This window comes from Loxodonta africana, chromosome 12 (genome assembly GCF_030014295.1).
Source record: "Loxodonta africana isolate mLoxAfr1 chromosome 12, mLoxAfr1.hap2, whole genome shotgun sequence".
In the NCBI taxonomy this organism is placed as follows: domain Eukaryota; kingdom Metazoa; phylum Chordata; class Mammalia; order Proboscidea; family Elephantidae; genus Loxodonta; species Loxodonta africana.
Window position 1 is genome coordinate 86,112,857 of NC_087353.1, and position 16,759 is coordinate 86,129,615.

At 47.9% G+C, this 16,759-nt stretch overlaps 2 protein-coding genes across 6 annotated transcripts in view; both read left to right on the forward strand.

The window, feature by feature from the left end:
- SRCAP (Snf2 related CREBBP activator protein) overlaps positions 1-8,474 on the forward strand; it is a 31,634-nt gene extending 23,160 nt beyond the window's left edge. For all 4 annotated transcript variants that reach the window (XM_010598524.3, XM_064294829.1, XM_064294831.1 and 1 more), the window contains exons 25-33: positions 313-578; positions 718-920; positions 2,648-2,817; positions 2,961-3,157; positions 3,253-3,367; positions 3,776-3,895; positions 4,916-5,110; positions 5,262-5,345; positions 5,453-8,474. In XM_010598524.3, coding sequence (XP_010596826.2) covers positions 313-578; positions 718-920; positions 2,648-2,817; positions 2,961-3,157; positions 3,253-3,367; positions 3,776-3,895; positions 4,916-5,110; positions 5,262-5,345; positions 5,453-8,116 — 4,014 coding nt within the window. In that variant the 3' untranslated portion in view covers positions 8,117-8,474. The remainder of the gene's footprint in view (positions 1-312; positions 579-717; positions 921-2,647; positions 2,818-2,960; positions 3,158-3,252; positions 3,368-3,775; positions 3,896-4,915; positions 5,111-5,261; positions 5,346-5,452) is intronic.
- A 99-nt stretch (positions 8,475-8,573) lies between these two features.
- Positions 8,574-16,727, forward strand: TMEM265 (transmembrane protein 265). Of its 2 annotated transcripts, XM_010598525.3 has the most exons (3): positions 8,574-9,101; positions 10,213-10,383; positions 11,787-16,727. In XM_010598525.3, exons 2-3 carry the CDS (start codon positions 10,216-10,218, stop codon positions 11,946-11,948), a joined length of 330 nt encoding a protein of 109 aa, XP_010596827.1. In that variant the 5' UTR covers positions 8,574-9,101; positions 10,213-10,215; the 3' UTR covers positions 11,949-16,727. The 2 variants fall into 2 exon arrangements, with proteins under 2 accessions (XP_010596827.1, XP_010596828.1); XM_010598526.3 differs by having other exon boundaries at positions 8,574-10,383.
- Positions 16,728-16,759: the final 32 nt, after the last annotated feature.

Genomic DNA, 16,759 nt, shown 5'->3' on the forward strand with positions numbered 1-16,759 from the left:
TGTTTTGGACCCACCCCAACAAGATAAATTAACTTAGATGTTCAAAAGCTAAGTGTCGCATAGGAAAGTGCCTGCAGATCATTCACTTTATAAGCTTGTTGGATTGCAGATTTAATTTTAACGTGCTGAAAGGAATTGCTCATTCTTGACAACTTGAAAAACTTAAAAAAGCATATCGTATTTTTGAATTTTATGGGTCTCATAAAAAAAATTTTTTTTCCATCTGAGAAGAATTGTCAGGTTTTCTGTAAAGCTTTGATGTGGATTTTGAGGGCACTGATTGCTTTCTCTTTGTTTTTTTCTCATCCCTAGGATTCTCTGGAGGAAAAGAGGAAGCGACAGCGATCTGAACGTCTGGAACGGATTTTCCAACTTAGCGAGGCTCATGGGGCCCTGGCACCCGTGTATGGGACTGAAGTCCTGGATTTCTGTACCCTGCCCCAACCTGTTGCCAGCCCCATCGGTCCTCATGCTCCTGGCCCCAACCACCCCACCTTTTGGACTTTTACCGAGGCTGCCCGCAGGGCTGTACTGTTTCCCCAGCAACGACTAGACCAGCTGTCAGAAATCATTGAGAGGTTGGCAGGGCTAAGTGCTAATGGGAAGTGGGTCTGGGGGCCTCACAGTGGGTGTAGTGGGTTAGGACTGGTGAAAGTGTTAGTTTTGGGAACCCTTCAGAGTCCCATCTTTTATGCTGTTGCCACCTTCTTTTCACAGGTTCATCTTTGTCATGCCTCCTGTGGAGGCACCTGCCCCTTCCCTGCATGCCTGCCATCCACCCCCTTGGCTGGCCCCACGTCAGGCAGCCTTCCAGGAGCAACTGGCTTGTGAGCTCTGGCCACGGGCTCGTCCTTTACACCGTATTGTGTGCAACATGCGCACCCAGTTCCCTGACTTGAGGCTCATCCAGTATGATTGCGGTGAGTTCGGTGGCCAGTAGTAAGACTGTGATATCAGAGGGTCTCTGTGAATTTCGGTAAAGCGGTAGGTGGTTTTGTAGATTATGCTTATGGGTAAGATGGAGAAGTGGCCGTATGATGGATTCTTGGCATTCGTGGGTTTGACTTCAGTGAAACTTGAAAATGTGTGCTGCTAACTCATTCATTCAGTGAATATTTTATAAACGTCTATTATATTTTGCTAATCATTTGGGCTACAATGATGACCAAGACAGTATAGCATAGAGTTTTCAGATATATGAGGAAAGGTGTGTGGTGATTTAAGACTACAGAGCAAACAGGATAATTGGGGGAAAAGCAAGGGTTTTTGTATTGATGAGAATGCATTTAGCTGCAAGTAAAAAATAAAAACCAACTGTCGCTGACTTAAACCACAAGAACATTTGTTGTTAATGAGGAATTCTTAGTAAGTGCAGGACTGGTTTAGTAGTTCAATTGTCTTCAAAAAACCAAGGACTTTTCTCTCTATTCTGCCTGTCATTCTTAGCTTTGATCTTTTTATCTAATGTTTATTTCATCATGATCTCAAGATGACTAGCAGGGAGCACAGCAGTGCTCCAAGCAGGAAGCAAGAGGTTGAGACAATAATCCTTACAATCCTAGCAAGTTTTTTTTTTTTCTGGAAAAGAATACCCTCCCTTAGACTTTGCTTCACGATTCATTGGCTCATACTGGGCCGTATGCCCATCCCTAGAGCAGTCACTGACAGACCAAAACCAAACCAAACCAAACCTGTCGCCGTTGAGTCGATTCTGACTCATGACGGCAAAGAGAAACAAACTTTGTTTAGACCGATCATGATTTATCTTCTGGGGCTTGGTTGGGGCCTGCCTGCCGATATAATCAAGGGATCTCTGCCAGCTGCCCGTAAAGTTAACCAGGTTCTGTTAACCAAGAATGGCTGTTGGACAGTAGTGAATAGTTTCTGCCACAGCCTTGCCCAGACATTTCTTTAGTAACATGTTTAGAGATTTCATAAGTGTTTTAACCAAAACCCAAACAAAGCCTGTTGCTGTCGAGTCAATTCCGACTCATAGCAACCCTATAGAACAGAGTAGAACTATGCCGCGTAGGGTTTCCAAGGAGCAGCTGGTCGATTCCAACTGCTGACCTTTTAGTTAGCAGCTGTGTCTTGGTGTAGCTCTTAACCGCTGCATCATAGAAAATTAGGAGAATTTTTATTCATACGTGTTGAATAAATATTTTACTTTAAAAAGATCTTATTGAAAACTGTTCAAAGTAGAGGATGAGCTGTCTGGTAAAATACTGAAAGTTTTTGTCAAAGGTGTTAAAACCAACCTATCAGAAATGTTGTAGAAGTTACTTCTATGCAAGCGTGAGCTGGATAGCCTCTTGAGATCCCATCTGACTCTCTGGTTCTGATCTGTGACCTTAAATCCCTGTCTGTCAGCCATGGCCACAGAGCTCTTGAACTCTGTTGTGATTTTTCTGTGTTTCTGCTAGTGTGACTGTTGTAGCACATAAAGATCGCTTGCTCATATGTTGTTGAGGATTCCTTTTTTCCCCTCTGAGAGCACACTGAAGAGGGGAACCCTTAAGGGAAGAGATTGTATAGAGTTCAGTATTTTTGATCCCCTGGACTAACTGAAACCCTGGCTCAAAGCCTTGATTGCCTTTTACTCATAGTCTTCTATTCTAGCTCCCTGTACCCTTTCATATCTCTTCAGGAAAGTTGCAAACGTTGGCAGTGCTGCTGAGGCAGCTCAAGGCAGAGGGCCACCGGGTGCTCATTTTCACTCAGATGACCCGAATGCTGGATGTACTAGAGCAGTTCCTTACTTACCATGGCCACCTCTACTTACGTCTGGATGGGTCTACTCGAGTTGAGCAGAGACAGGTAACCCAGGCATCTGCAGCCCTTACTCACCCCAACTTCTGTCTTCTTTTCCCAGGCCTCAAGCCCCCAAAAAGGGCCCACTAAGTCTTGGGTCTGTTTCTGGGGTATGCCTCCCAGTACTACTGTTTTTCCTTTCCCTGTAGGCCTTGATGGAACGATTCAATGCAGACAAACGCATATTCTGCTTCATCCTTTCAACTCGGAGTGGAGGTGTGGGCGTAAACCTGACAGGAGCAGACACTGTTGTCTTTTATGACAGTGACTGGAATCCCACCATGGATGCTCAGGCCCAGGATCGCTGTCACCGAATTGGCCAGACCCGAGATGTCCACATCTATAGGTATTGCCTAGTCTCCCCTCACCTTACTTCCCCATTGCTGATGTGGTTTCATTGATATATTTGACTGTTTATGCATGATCTTCATCACTCCCTAGGCTTATCAGTGAACGGACAGTGGAGGAGAACATCCTTAAAAAGGCAAATCAGAAGAGAATGTTGGGAGATATGGCCATTGAGGGAGGCAACTTCACCACAGCCTATTTTAAACAGGTACTAGGATCTTTTAAGAAGCCCTGTTGACACAGTGGTTAAGCTCTTGGCTGGTAACCCAAAGGTCAGTGGTTCAAACCCACCAGCTGCACTGTGGGTGAAAGATACGGCACTCTGCTTCTGTAAAGATTACAGCCTTGGAAATCCTATGGAGCAGTTCTGCTCTGTCCTGTAGGGTTGCTGTGAGTCGGTTTGGTTTTGTTTTACTAAGATCTTTTAGCCTGGGCAATAGAGAACTGCTATACCTGTAGGCATTCCTTCTGCTTATTAAAGAGGAGCTGCCTAGGCCTCCATGGACCAGCTCTCTCCAACCGTTGGCAACTCTGGTACTTCCAAGAGCTATCGGCCTCATGGCTCTGGATATAGGGCCTTTGGTTCTGACTCTTTTTCCTCTGTCCTTACCAATAGCAGACCATCCGAGAGCTGTTTGATATGCCCCTGGAGGAGCCATCTAACTCATCCATACCCTCTGCCCCTGAAGAGGAGGAAGAGGCTGTGGCTAACAAGCAGACCCATATCCTGGAGCAGGTGAAAAAGAGTGGGCAGTTCCTAAAGTAGAGCAAATGTTTGCAGCGTATCTTGTTTCTCATAAATCTGTTGACCTTATCCAGGGGAGATAACTATTTCTGCTGCTTACCAGATGATGGTCAGCCTTTGATAGTTTAAGTAGATTGCTCATTGGTCCACATGATTTAGTAGAAAGAAGACAGGATTTGGATTTAAGTTCTAGGTTTTAATTCCAACAGTATATCTGGATCTTAGTAATTGTGTCCATTAAGTCAAGTCTTTTTATTCCTTTGAGCCTCGTTTTCCAGTATTCTGAAATGCTAATGAGAGGAAAGTAATTGTCAGGATTAAATGGTATAATGCATAGAAGAAGTACTTTGTACACAGTGTAAAACACTGTTTTCTAAGTATTGATGCATAATAGAATCACTAAAAAAGCTTTTCAAAATAGATTTTTGGGCGCCATCTCAAAATCAGCTAAATCCTAATGTTCTGTGATGGGGTCTGAGCGGCTTTCTTCCAAAGCTCCCCAGATGTGTAAAGCATCATAGAGACGTTTTTCCCTACCAAGTGCTTTCTCGTCATGGCTGGGCACATTCTGGTCCGCATCCCTCAGTGACTTGAGTGTGAACTCTGGGTATTCATCTCAAGGGAAAGATCGAATGTGGTTCATTTGTTGGAGAGACTTGTCGTGAAGTATGTCAATACAAAAAAGAATTTTAGGGTTTTTGGTATTCAGAATTTTTTGTGACTGATTTTTTCAGAGATCTAAAGCTAACTCCAAGGAAAGGAAGTAGAGCTAGAGGTCTCTAGAACAACCCTCTTGTCCCTAGTGGGAGTCCTGGTCAAGTCCATTCCATCCTTAACGTGAACCACAGAGTTGCTTTGGTAACTCTGAGGACCCACGAGGGCGTTGCGGAGTTCTGTTGCAAATCTGGTTTGGTGTAAACTTGGCCTCAAATTTTTGCCAGAATCAAATCCCAGGATGGTAAAGTTCTTTCAGGCAGGTATGATGGTTTTTTCTTTCCCACACCCTTGTAGGCGTTGTGTCGGGCAGAGGATGAAGAAGATATCCGTGCGGCCACTCAGGCCAAAGCTGAACAGGTGGCCGAGCTTGCGGAATTCAATGAAAATGATGGGTTTCCTGCTGGCGAGGGAGAAGAGGCCAGTCGGCCTGGGGCTGAGGATGAGGAGATGTCCCGGGCTGAGCAGGAAATTGCTGCCCTTGTAGAACAGGTCAGTGTTGAAGCTGCAAGTTTTCAACCTCACCCTTTACAACTCCCTTCCACGGGCTCTCCGACCCTCCTCCTTTTTGGTAATAACAAGCAAAGGTGATGAGCCCTGGGTAGCAGTTCCGTTTGTCCATCACTACTACTCTTCCCTGCAGCTGACTCCCATTGAGCGCTATGCCATGAAATTCCTGGAAGCCTCGCTGGAGGAAGTGAGCCGTGAGGAACTCAAACAGGCGGAAGTGAGTATCTCTAGGGGGTGGAGCTGAAAGTGGGAGGCTGCTGATTTCTACCCACTCCCACTCTATTTGCCACCCTCTAACCATCCCCTGGGCTCTTTTGTTGGCAGGAGCAAGTGGAAGCTGCCCGCAAGGACCTGGACCAAGCCAAGGAAGAGGTGTTCCGCCTACCCCAAGAGGAGGAGGAGGGGCCAGGGGCTGGGGATGAGGCTTCCTGTGGGACAGGTGGAGGCAGCCACCGGCGCAGTAAGAAGATCAAGGCTCCTGAGAGGCCGGGAACCCGAGTCAGTGAGCGTCTTCGTGGAGCCCGGGCTGAGACTCAAGGGGCAAACCACACTCCCGTCACACCTACCCAACATACCCACAGTACCTCCACACCCCCCCGCAGCAGCCCTGCTAGGGAGCGAACTCCCCGGCTGGCACCTAGGCCTCGACCCACTCCAGCTCCTGCTATCCCAGTCCCCACCCCAGTCCCCATTTCGTCCCCAAATCCAGTAACCATTCTTCCTGTCCATATCTTGCCTCCTCCTCCACCTCTTCCTCCTTCCCAGATTCCTCCCTCTTGTTGTTCTCCTGCCTGCACTCCTCCTCCTGCCTGTACCCCCTCACCAGCTCATACACCCCCACCAGCCCATACCCCTCTTTTAACTCCTTCCTCCCCTCTTCTGCTTGGTCCATCTTCTGTGCCTATTTCCCCCCCAGGCACCAACCTCCCCTTGGGTTTGGGGCCTGAGGCAGAGTTGTGTGCACAAGCGTTGGCATCTCCTGAGTCCCTGGAGCTCACTGGCATGGCCAGTTCTGAGGCTTCCCCGCTCGCTCTTGTGTCCCCCAAGGATCTGTTGCCAGTTGCTGCTGAGGTCCTGCCCATGTCAGAGAAGAACCTTTCTCTCACTCCTCCTGCACCTAGCCTAACCCTGGAGTCTGGCAGCATCCTCAATGGTCAAGAACAGGAGGTGCAAGAACCTGCCCAGGGGACAGTTCTCACAGTGCTGCCTGATGGGGAGGAGGTACCTGTGTGTCTGAGTGAGAGCAATGGAGTGGAGCTCCCACCCTCAGCAGCATCTGATGAGCCACTTCAGGAGCCACTGGAGGCTGTCAGGAACTCTGAAGAGCTGGTAGAGGCCCAGACCCCAACCTCCAGCCCAGAGAAGCTGCAGGAACTTGTTACAGCAGAGGTCACAGCCCCATCAACCTCATCCTCAGCCACCTCCTCCCCTGAGGGTCCTTCACCTGCCCGGCCACCTCGCCGTCGCACCAGTGCTGATGTAGAAATTCGGGGTCAGGGTGCTGGTTGTCCAGGGCAGCCTCCAGGCCCCAAAGTGCTTCGCAAGCTGCCAGGACGGCTAGTAACTGTGGTAGAGGAGAAGGAGCTGGTGAGGCGACGGCGACAGCAACGGGGAACTGCCAGCACCCCGGCACCTGTGGTTTCTGAGACGGGTGCGAGCCTGGGGAGCCCATCCACGTGCAGCACGTCAGGGCAGGAATCTTCACCTCCCACCAGTGGGCCCTGCGAAGCTTCTCCGCCATCCACGCTGCCCACCCAAACCCAGCAACCCTTCATAGCTCGTCGTCGCATTGAGTTGGGGGTGACTGGTGGAGGCAGCCCAGAGAATGGAGAAAGGGAGCTGCTTGCCATTACCCCACCTGCTGTGAAGCGCCGGAGAGGGAGGCCCCCCAAAAAAAACAGGTCTCCGGCAGATTCTGGGCAAGGGGTGGATGAAATACCCTCATCCACCTCTAAGGGAAAAACCAATGGGGCTGACCCAGTCCCTGGGGCGAAGACCCTCATTGTTGCAGAACCTGTTGTAGGACCCCAGCTTATTCCTGGGCCCCACCCTCTTGGACCCCAGTCAATTCACAAACCCGAGCCCATCATCTTGTCACCTGTGGAGAAAAGAAGGCGTGGGAGGCCTCCTAAGGCACGAGATTTGCCCATCCCTGGGACCATTTCTTCACCAGGGGATGGCAACTTAGAGAGCCGGACACAGCCACTCCCATTACCACCACCCTTGCCATCCTTCCCACCACTCCTAGCCTGTCCCGCTACTGTCACCAACACTGTCACCACCGTCACCATTTCAACGTCCCCACCCAAGCGCAAGCGAGGCCGACCTCCCAAGAATCCGCCATCACCTCGGCCCAGTCAGCTCCCTGTCTTGGACCGTGACAGCTCTTCTGTTCTTGAGAGCTGTGGACTAGGAAGGCAGCAGCAACTCCAGGGCCAGGGGGACAGTGAAGGCAGTTCTTCTGATGAAGATGGAGGCCGCCCCCTCACCCGCCTGGCCCGTCTGCGACTTGAAGCAGAGGGAATGCGGGGACGAAAGAGTGAAGGGTCCATGGTGGTGGCTGTAATTCAGGATGACCTGGATTTAGTGGAGAGTGGGCCAGGCGGGTTGGAATTGACTCCTCCTGTGGTCTCGTTAGCCCCAAAACTGCGCTCGACCCGGCTGCGTCCAGGGTCTCTAGTCCCCCCGCTAGAGACTGAGAAGGTGCCTCGCAAACGGGCAGGGGCTCCAGTTGGTGGGGGTCCTGGGCAGGCAAAGCGAGGCCGTCCTCAGCCCCTGAGCCCCCTGGGGCCTGAGGATTCTGTGGAGGAGTCTGAGGCTGAAGCCTCAGGTGAGGAGGAGGAAGAGGATGGGACCCCACGCCGCAAGCCTGGCCCCCGCCGGCTTGGTGGGACCAACCAAGGGGACCAGCGCATCTTGCGCAGCAGTGCCCCTCCCCACCTGGCTGGCCCTACCATTAGTCACAGAGGCCGCAAGGCCAAGACGTGAGTGGGATGCCCCTCCACCTAGGCTTCCCACCATGGCCCCTCTTCCCCCACAACCAGGCCTGACTCTGTTAACCACTACTTGAAGTCTTGAGGGGGAAAGCCTCCAGGGAGACTTAAGGGCCTTCTCCCTTCTTTCCACCAAAGTAGGGGGTAGGCAACTGGTTGTCATGGAAATACGGCTCTTCACCCCCTCTTCCCTTCCACCCCACATGGTTGGGCAGTGTTAAGGGTGGCAAGATAGTCTCTGTCCCCACCCCCTTGTACTTGATTTTCCAGCTATCTTTCCTAGCCTCCCACCCTTAGGGGAAGGGGGAGGGGCTTCTCTACAATGAGGTTTTTTTTTTTTTTTTTTTTTTAAAGAAGAAAAAATAATAAACTTAGTTTCTGTATGAGCATCCGCGTAAGGAGGCTTCTGATTTTCTGGTCTGGTGGAGGGTTGGATGGGAACTTGGGCATCGTTTTTTTTTCTTCCCTCTTACTCTTGCCAAAACCCCAGTGCCTGATCTCTAACTCGGATTATATACACCTTTGAGGGGAAAATCTCCACTCAAGAAGAAGGAAGATTGGCAGATTTGACCTCCTGGTAGGGTGCCTTTCCCTAAGGGTTGAGATTTTAAGTCACTTGGATTCTTACACCTTTCCTTCAGTTCAATCCCATTGGCTCTTGGACTTTCCCTTTGAGCTCTGATGCCTCAGACTTCCCTTTTATCCTTGCTCAGGTGCTTCCTTGTACTCTTTCCATGAAGGCAGGCATCCCACCTCCAGTTGCCCCATCCCTTAACCCTCCCCTGCTTTCCATCCAGCCAAACTGGTTTGAGTCAGCCACACCCCCTTCCCAGCTCCTGGGGCTCCTCAGGTGGTGGGGTGGCCACTCAACCCCACCCCTGGGCTTGGCTTGGAGTCCTGAGTCAGCTCGTTCTCCACCCAAGCCAAATCAAACCTGAGGCAGGAGCCGAAACTTACAGTCCCTCGAGGCGTGTAGCCAGGTAAGAGCCCCTGTTCCTTTTTACATTTCTTCTGACCTCAACTCCCTGGACCTTCTTGTGTTCTCCACTGGCTGAGTGTATCTGTTTACCTCATTTTGAGTTCCTCACACCCATTCCCTTGCACCTTTGTGCCCCACATTATTTTTTGGTCTTTTCTTGTCTCTGACTCCTTGATCCATTGTCACCCATGTTTAGGGAGCTACACATGGTGTCTCTTTGTCTAGGGTGTAGGGGAATGGTTGGAAATGAGGGTGGAAAGGTGGTTTGATGCCAGAGCTCAGAGGACCTGAGGAGTAGGGAGATGGGAAATGGCATAAGGCGTCATGCAGGTTTCTGTTTAGGTGATGAGATCATTTGGGAGTGTTTTATCTAATTATGATGGTGGCCTGGGTTAAAATGGAAAGAAGGTGGAGGGAGTCACATATCAAAAGTGGTCCCAACTGGGAAAGTAAGGTCTTTCTGGTGTTCAGTTTCCTCAACTGTGTATGTATGTATGTATATATTTATGTATTTCTTGTGAAAACTCAGTTCGGGGGTGGGGTAAGGAAAGGTAAAAACTACCTATCTATGCCATAGGTAATTTTTAACCTTTCCTTACCCCACCCCCGAACTGCGTTTTCATATGAAATGGCTGTTCTACTTGAAGTGGGGTGGAGGACCTAGGGTCCTGCTCTCTGATCATCCTTAATACTCAGGGGCAACCTCTGAGGAACTTCCGGGAACCCTAAGACCCTTTGAAATTCAAGGTGAAATCACTGGCTTTGATGGTCTCAGGTTCCTGGCAGCATTTAGAATTCTGTGTTTCCTGATTCTCAGTGTGCACCTGTCAGTGCTTCTCTCTGCTTATCAGTAAGTAACAGATAATGCTATTCTCAAACCGGCTTGCCTTCAAAGACTTGAGGGAATCTTAAATTGAGGAAAAAAAGATTGTAGCCACACATTTCCTCTCCTGGTGTATGAGTCACTAGAGGAATCCCCCAGTAAGGCAGGATTCCTGGAAGTTGGGCTAGGCCATGAGGACAGACTGCTGTGAGAGGGGTGGAGTCTGACTGAGCAAGCCAGACGAAGGGCTCAGTTTGGGGCTTACAGGTACCTTGACTGTTGTCCACAGGTCATGGAGGACGAGGAGAAGGCAATGGAGATCTTGGTGAGCAACACGGAGGCTGCTCATCCTCCATCCCCCATCCACTGTTGCTGGCTCCGCCTCCGCTACTTGGCAGCTACTAGCATTATCTGTGGTTGTTCTTGCCTGGGAGTCATGGCCCTTGTGTTTGCCATCAAGGTGAGAAGTGTGATTCCAGTGGAAGCAGGTGGGTGAGTGTAAGGCAGTGGTTTCCTATATCTGATCTATCTGCATTTGTTAAAGTTAATAAACTTGTCAATGCTTGGCTCTGGGCTGAGTGCCAGAAATAAGAAGACACAGTTCATGCCGTCAAAAGGTTCATAGTCTAATGAAAGAGATGGCAGTAAAATGGATAAAATAAACAGAACGCAACTCATCAATGCCATGACAGAGGGAAACCCAGAGTACTCTGGGAGCCAGGGAGGCTATGTGTATGTGATTATAATGTGAATATGGTGGGGTAGGAATCAAGGAAGGCATCATGGGGAGGTGACAGGAAAATAATCTTAAAGGATGAGTGAATAAGGGTGAAAGGGCATTCCAGGTAAAGGGACTGAACTATTCAGCATTCCTGGACTAAGGAGGTGAGGGGATAGTGCGAGATAAAGCCAGAGGGCCCAGATTCTGCAGGGTGTGGAATGTTGTGCTTAGGAATTTGGCCTTTATCTGGAAAGTACTGGGGAACCATACAGGTGAGAGTGACATGATCAGATTTGTGTCTCAGAAAGATCCATTCAAGGCCTACATGGAGGGTGAATTGGAGGGGCAAGACTGGAGACAGCTGAGCAGTGATGAGAGCAATCACTAGGAGACTGGAAGTAGTTATGGGGTCCTTGAGAGGACTTCGGCATCTCAAAAAACCTAACAGAAACCGCACATGTATCTTTTCTGACTTACATATCATGCTGATCATGCTGGAATTTTCCCAGCTCATTATGGCAACCCTATAACTGTTTATGGAAACCCTGGTGGCATAGTGGTTAAGTGCTATGGCTGCTAACCTAAAGGTCAGCAGTTCAAATCCACCACGCGCTCCTCAGAAACTCTATGGGGCAGTTCTACTCTGTCCTTTAGGGTCGCTATGAGTCGGAAGCGACTCGGCGACAACGGGTTTTTTTTTTTCATATAACTTGTTTATAGAGTTTATAACTCTGTTTCTATAATCATAAGGATTTCTGGGTTTCATTAGGGCAAAATCATTAATGATGAAAGAGATGGGACCCTTTGGGGTATTAGAATGGGATGTTGTTTGACTGAGTATGTGTGAAATACTCCAAGCTTACTGGGTTGGGTAGAAAAGGATGGGGAGTACAAGGATTGAAAAAATGCTTTCCCATAACTAATCTTGGGAGCTAACCTTGGTCAGCCTGAGGAGTAGGCAGGGCAGAAGTGTGAATACCTTATCTTGCAGATGAGGCATGAGAGACAGAAGCTGGAAAGGGAGACTGATTGGGTGTGAGATTTTGAGCCACAGTAGGGGTGGGGGAGTGGACTGGAGTGGGGGGGTGGGCGCTTTGGGACAGAAGCAGGGAGAGAATCTAATCAAGAACCTGCCTCCACAGGCAGAAGAGCGGCATAAGGCAGGCCGGTCCGAGGAGGCAGTGCACTGGGGGGCCCGGGCCCGAAGGCTCATCCTGGCCAGCTTTGCCGTCTGGCTCACAGTCCTTGTTCTAGGCCCCCTGCTGCTGTGGCTGCTCTCCTACGCCATCGCCCAAGCTGAGTGACCCTGGGTAGCCTCTGCTGAAGGTCAGCTGAGACTTCCTGGATCCTGGAATGCGGCATTGCTGGGGTCCAGTGCCAGCAGTGGCCCTTGTCTGGCTGGAAGGATGGTGTCTCTCCCATCCTTTGAGAAGAGAAGCTTTGAGAAATGCTCTTCTAGCCCTGTGTAGGAGGAGGGCAGCAGTTGAGACTGATGAGAGGAGGTTAGCCTGCTCTGTTCTTTCAGCACCCACTACCCCATATTCCCCCACCCCATCCGAAGGGCCTTCGCTGAGAAGTAGAGTTGGAGACCAGGCCTGATTTTATTATAATTTTGTTTTGTAATAAAAACCTTTTTTAGTGCTGAAATGCTCTTGTCTAATTGCTCTTCCCCTGCTTTCCCCTGGGCCCTTGGTGAGAGTCTGGCTAGACCTCTGACTGAGGGCAGAGCCTGGATCTCATCATCCAGGAGCTCTTTTTCTGCAAGTTTCCTTTCTTGGAAAGACCCTAGCTTCTCCTTCACATTTCAACAGAGGCCCTGAGGCCAGGGAGGATGAGTAGTAGCAGCAGCTACTCTTTATTGAGTATTTGCTATGTTTTAGGTGTGTTCTAAGCACTTTATATTTCTTAACTCCTTCAGTCCTCATGATAACACAATAGTAGTTAAAATTGTTCTCATTTTATAGCTGAGAAGACTGAGGCACAGATTTGCCCAAGGTCATACAGCTAGTAAGTGGCAATGCAGTGATTAAACCTAGACATTTTGGTCCCAGAGTTGAGAGAAAAGTAAAAGGGTTGGGTAACAGCAGCAACCACGGTATATGTATTTATATAGATTTCAATGAATTTTTACATCGGATACCTTGGGCCTCAATAATCTTTAACCTTTTTTTTTTCAATTGTGCAGTGTGTCACACATACAGAAAAGTACCTAAAACAAATGTACAGCTCAGTACATTAACACAAAGCAAATAGCTGAATAACCACCATTCAGTCAAGAAATCGAGCACCGCCAGCACTCCAAAGTTCTTCATGAATCTGCCAGTCACCACCCCTTCCTTTCTTCCCACAGGAAGTACCATGCTGACTGCTAACAATGTAGTTTAATTTTGCCTGTATTTGAACTTTATATAAATGGAACTATATTCTTTTTATGTCTGGCTTCTTTTACTTAACGTTATGTTTGTGAGATAGTCTATGTAGCTGTAGTTTTTATTGCTGTATAATATTTTATTATATGACTATATCACAGTTTATCCATTTTCTGTTGCTAAACTTTTGTGGTGTTTCCAATTTGGAGATACTATGATTCATGTAGCTGTGGACATTCTGGTAATATTTCTTGGTGTACATATGCCTTGGAAATGGAATTTTTGGGTTACCTCACCACAATTCAGAGACCAGCAGAGCACCTAAAGGACTTAGAGATGTTGCATACTGAAGAGAGAAGATTAGAGGGAAAGAAGAGACACACGATGGTGGTCTTCAGTGTTCTGAAGGGCTCTAGGAAGGAAGAGTGACACGAATCCATTGGTGGTCCCAGAGGTTAGGATTATGACGATGGGTAGAAGCCATATATAGGGCAGTGGTTCTCAACCTTGGCTTCACAGTAGAATCATCTGGGGAGCTTTAAAAAATACTCCAGAGGTTATAATTTAATAGGTGTGAGGTACTGTGAGGACATCAGGATTCTTTAACCTTACTGATTCTAGCACCATTGTTTGAGATCCACTGCTCTTTAGAAAAGATTTGGTTGTATTCACTCTACTAGTCCCTAAATGAGGAAAGAAAGGTAACGCATTTAAAAGACAAATGGGAAAAAAAAGTTAAGCTAATGCTTGATTAATTAGGAGTGTCAGTTTACTAGAAGAGAATATTCCATTCCCCCAGACTCTAGTTAATTTTGACAATGTTTCAATCCTACAGAACTATGAAAGATTAGTACAATGAACGTCTGTATACCCTTCACCAAGATTTATAATTTTTAACATTTTTCCACATTTGCTTTATGTCTTTATATATATGCATATTGTTAATGCTGAACTATTTAAGGGTAGTTTGCAGGCCCTACATCCCTAAATACTTCATGATTGTAAGAATGGCATGGGGGTGTCTGACCTCCTCTGACTTCACGATGGGGGAGAATCAGCATCAGTAGCCCAAGGCTGATTCCTATGAGGCAGAAGTTAGACAAACCTCTCTCCAACCTTTTTACCAATTCTGACACTGTCCATCCATCCCACCGGACTTTCTACTTCTCTGCTATGTTCGATAATTCATTGCAGTGGCCACACAGAACTCATAGACAGTATTCACAATTATGGGGCTTATTAGGGAAGTAATAGGTTACAATTGAGGCTCAGGAACAACTCAGGATACAGTTCTTCAATGATGATAGCTTCTTCTCAGCCATGCCCCCAGGCAGGCCTCTCTCTGGTCTTTGGCCCTTCGGGCCTGGCTGCTGCCATGCTTGGGCAAGTGTTACAAAGCTCTTTGGCTCCACCAATAAGTGCCCAGAGGCACTTCACCCTGCTGGTAAGCCTCGGCCTGAACGCACAGGTTAGGAGCCTAGCTCCACCAAATGCCAGGAGGCACCCCATTCCACAGGAAGCCTCCTGCCTGAAGGCACTCAGCTCTCTTGCTCTGTGTGACATTTTTGAAGTGAGATCACTAGTTGTAGAATGTCACTCAACTTAGAGTCTGAGGCATTTTTGGCAGAAATACTACATAAATGGCGTGTCGTCAGTACATCTCATCAGGAGGCACGTGATGTTGGTTCTGTTATTGGTGGTGGTAACATTGACAACTTGGTTGAGGCAGTGTCTGTCTTTAAAAATAATCTGTATAAAAAAGTTAATCTGTGTAAATACCGTGCTCCCCAGCACATTTCCACCAATGATTTTAGTGCCCGTTAATTTTGCCCAAATCATTTATTACCGAGTCCTGAAAAATGTTGTTGTTCTAACTTCATCATTCCTTCTACATTTTTTAGTTGGCATTCTGCTATCAAGAAAATACTTTTCTCCCCTCTTTATTACAGTGTTCACTGTCAGCGTGGACTCAGATTGTTTTTAATTCAATTTGTCGTATCTGTTACTGTCATTATCCTCAATTTTTTTTGTTGAGGTAGTATTTACATTAAAGTGCATAGATCTTAAGTGTGCAGCTTGATGAGTGTTTATATATGATTGTTCCCAGGTGAACAGAACATTTCCAGCACATCAGAAGGCTCCTTCAGGGCTCTCTCAGTCTTGTTATTCATTTTGTCCCTGATTTGATCACTGGAAACCCCTTCAACCTGGTGACTGTGTTCTTTTGATAAGTGATAAGTCCTAATCATTCTGAGTACTTCCTACCTTTTTGGCACAAACTGTTCCATGTTCATCTTGTACTTTCCCTGCACTGGTCTGGGAACTGGCCACTCTCCCAAGAAGTCTTGGTTCCTCTTAGTGAGGGCTGTTACAGTTATTTTAAAAATCAATATCTGGACCTTAGGTGTGCTCATTTTAATGGGATGTTAATGCTCCTGGTGGTGCAGTGGTTAAAACACTTGGCTGCTAACCAGAAGGTCACAGTTTGAACCCACTAACAGCTCCATGGGACAAAGATGTGGCAGTCGGCTTCTGTAAAGATTACAGCCTTGGAAATCTTATGGGGGTAGTTCTACTCTGTCCTATAGGGTCACTATGAGTTGGAATCAACTCAAGGGCAATGGGTTAGGAACTTCCAGAGGTCAGAGCTAGAAAATAATCTAATTTTATCTATTTTAACCCATTTTTTAATCATACTTCCAATTTCAACCCAACATTCTAGGATTCTTCCTGTCCTTTCCCCAACCCCAAATTCTTAAATTCCATATGCATATAGCAAAAACCCTGGCTCCCAACTACATCAATATGTTTATTAACTTGCTCATTTTCAGAATGATTACCCCATTTTACTACCAACAACAAACCTACTAAAAGCTCGAGATTTCTTTGCAGTACTTTTGTCTTTAGATTTATGGTATAAAGTCCAAGTATTCTGTTAAGTTACTTGGATTCGTTTTTCTCCCCTTGCATGGTTTGTGATCCCAAAGTGACATTTCTTAGCTGTCTGGAGACTAAATGTATTCATTCTAAGCCTCATTCGCTGGAACATAACCTCCACAAGGGTAGGGACTTGTTTGTATTGTTAGCCCAGTGCCTAGCGCCTCGATGTTGAACAAATATTTGTTGAATGACTAAGTGAATGCCAGGGCTGAGCTATGTGCACTGAGAAGGCTTATTAAGTCGCTCTTGGCGGAAGTTCACAACCTGGTGGGCTTAGAACACAATGTGATAACACCCAAAGGCTTTTGGGAAGGAGTGGTGGAAGCTTGGGAAGCTGTGTCACCCCAGGTGGGGAACGCTGGGGCTTTGGAGGTACTCAGTGGGAGCCGGAGAGGCTATGGGATGAGGCGGTCCGTTCTGGCTGAGGGGCCGTGGCTTGTCCCAGCCTGCATCAAGTGACCGAGCTGGGGTCTAGGCTGCCTGCGTTCGAGCGTTTTCAGGACTCCAGGCGGGCCAATATGAAAAAAGCCAAATTCAGACAGGGATGCTAGGAGGAGACTGTAGGGAGAGCCGTCTCAAGTCCAGCAACAGGAGGCGCAGGAAAACCCTGCGTCTGGGCTGCCGGGAGGTCACGCTTCCAGGGAAACCTAACTTCCGGGTCCCAACCCGGGCCTCCAACACCACTTGACAACAAGCTCCACCCTCTGTCGCGTGCGGTGATTGGTTGGATCTGAAGACCCGCCTCAGCGTCTTAGTCCTAGGTAACTTCAAGCTCTTTTGCCCGCGCCAGCGCCGGGACTCTTGGC

Bases quoted from the DNA above. Each gene is read 5' to 3' on its own strand.
- TMEM265 (XM_010598526.3), top strand. From the start codon at position 10,216: ATGGAGGACGAGGAGAAGGCAATGGAGATCTTGGTGAGCAACACGGAG. The intron at 10,384-11,786 runs GTGAGAAGTGTG...CTGCCTCCACAG, and splicing joins CCCTTGTGTTTGCCATCAAG to GCAGAAGAGCGGCATAAGGC.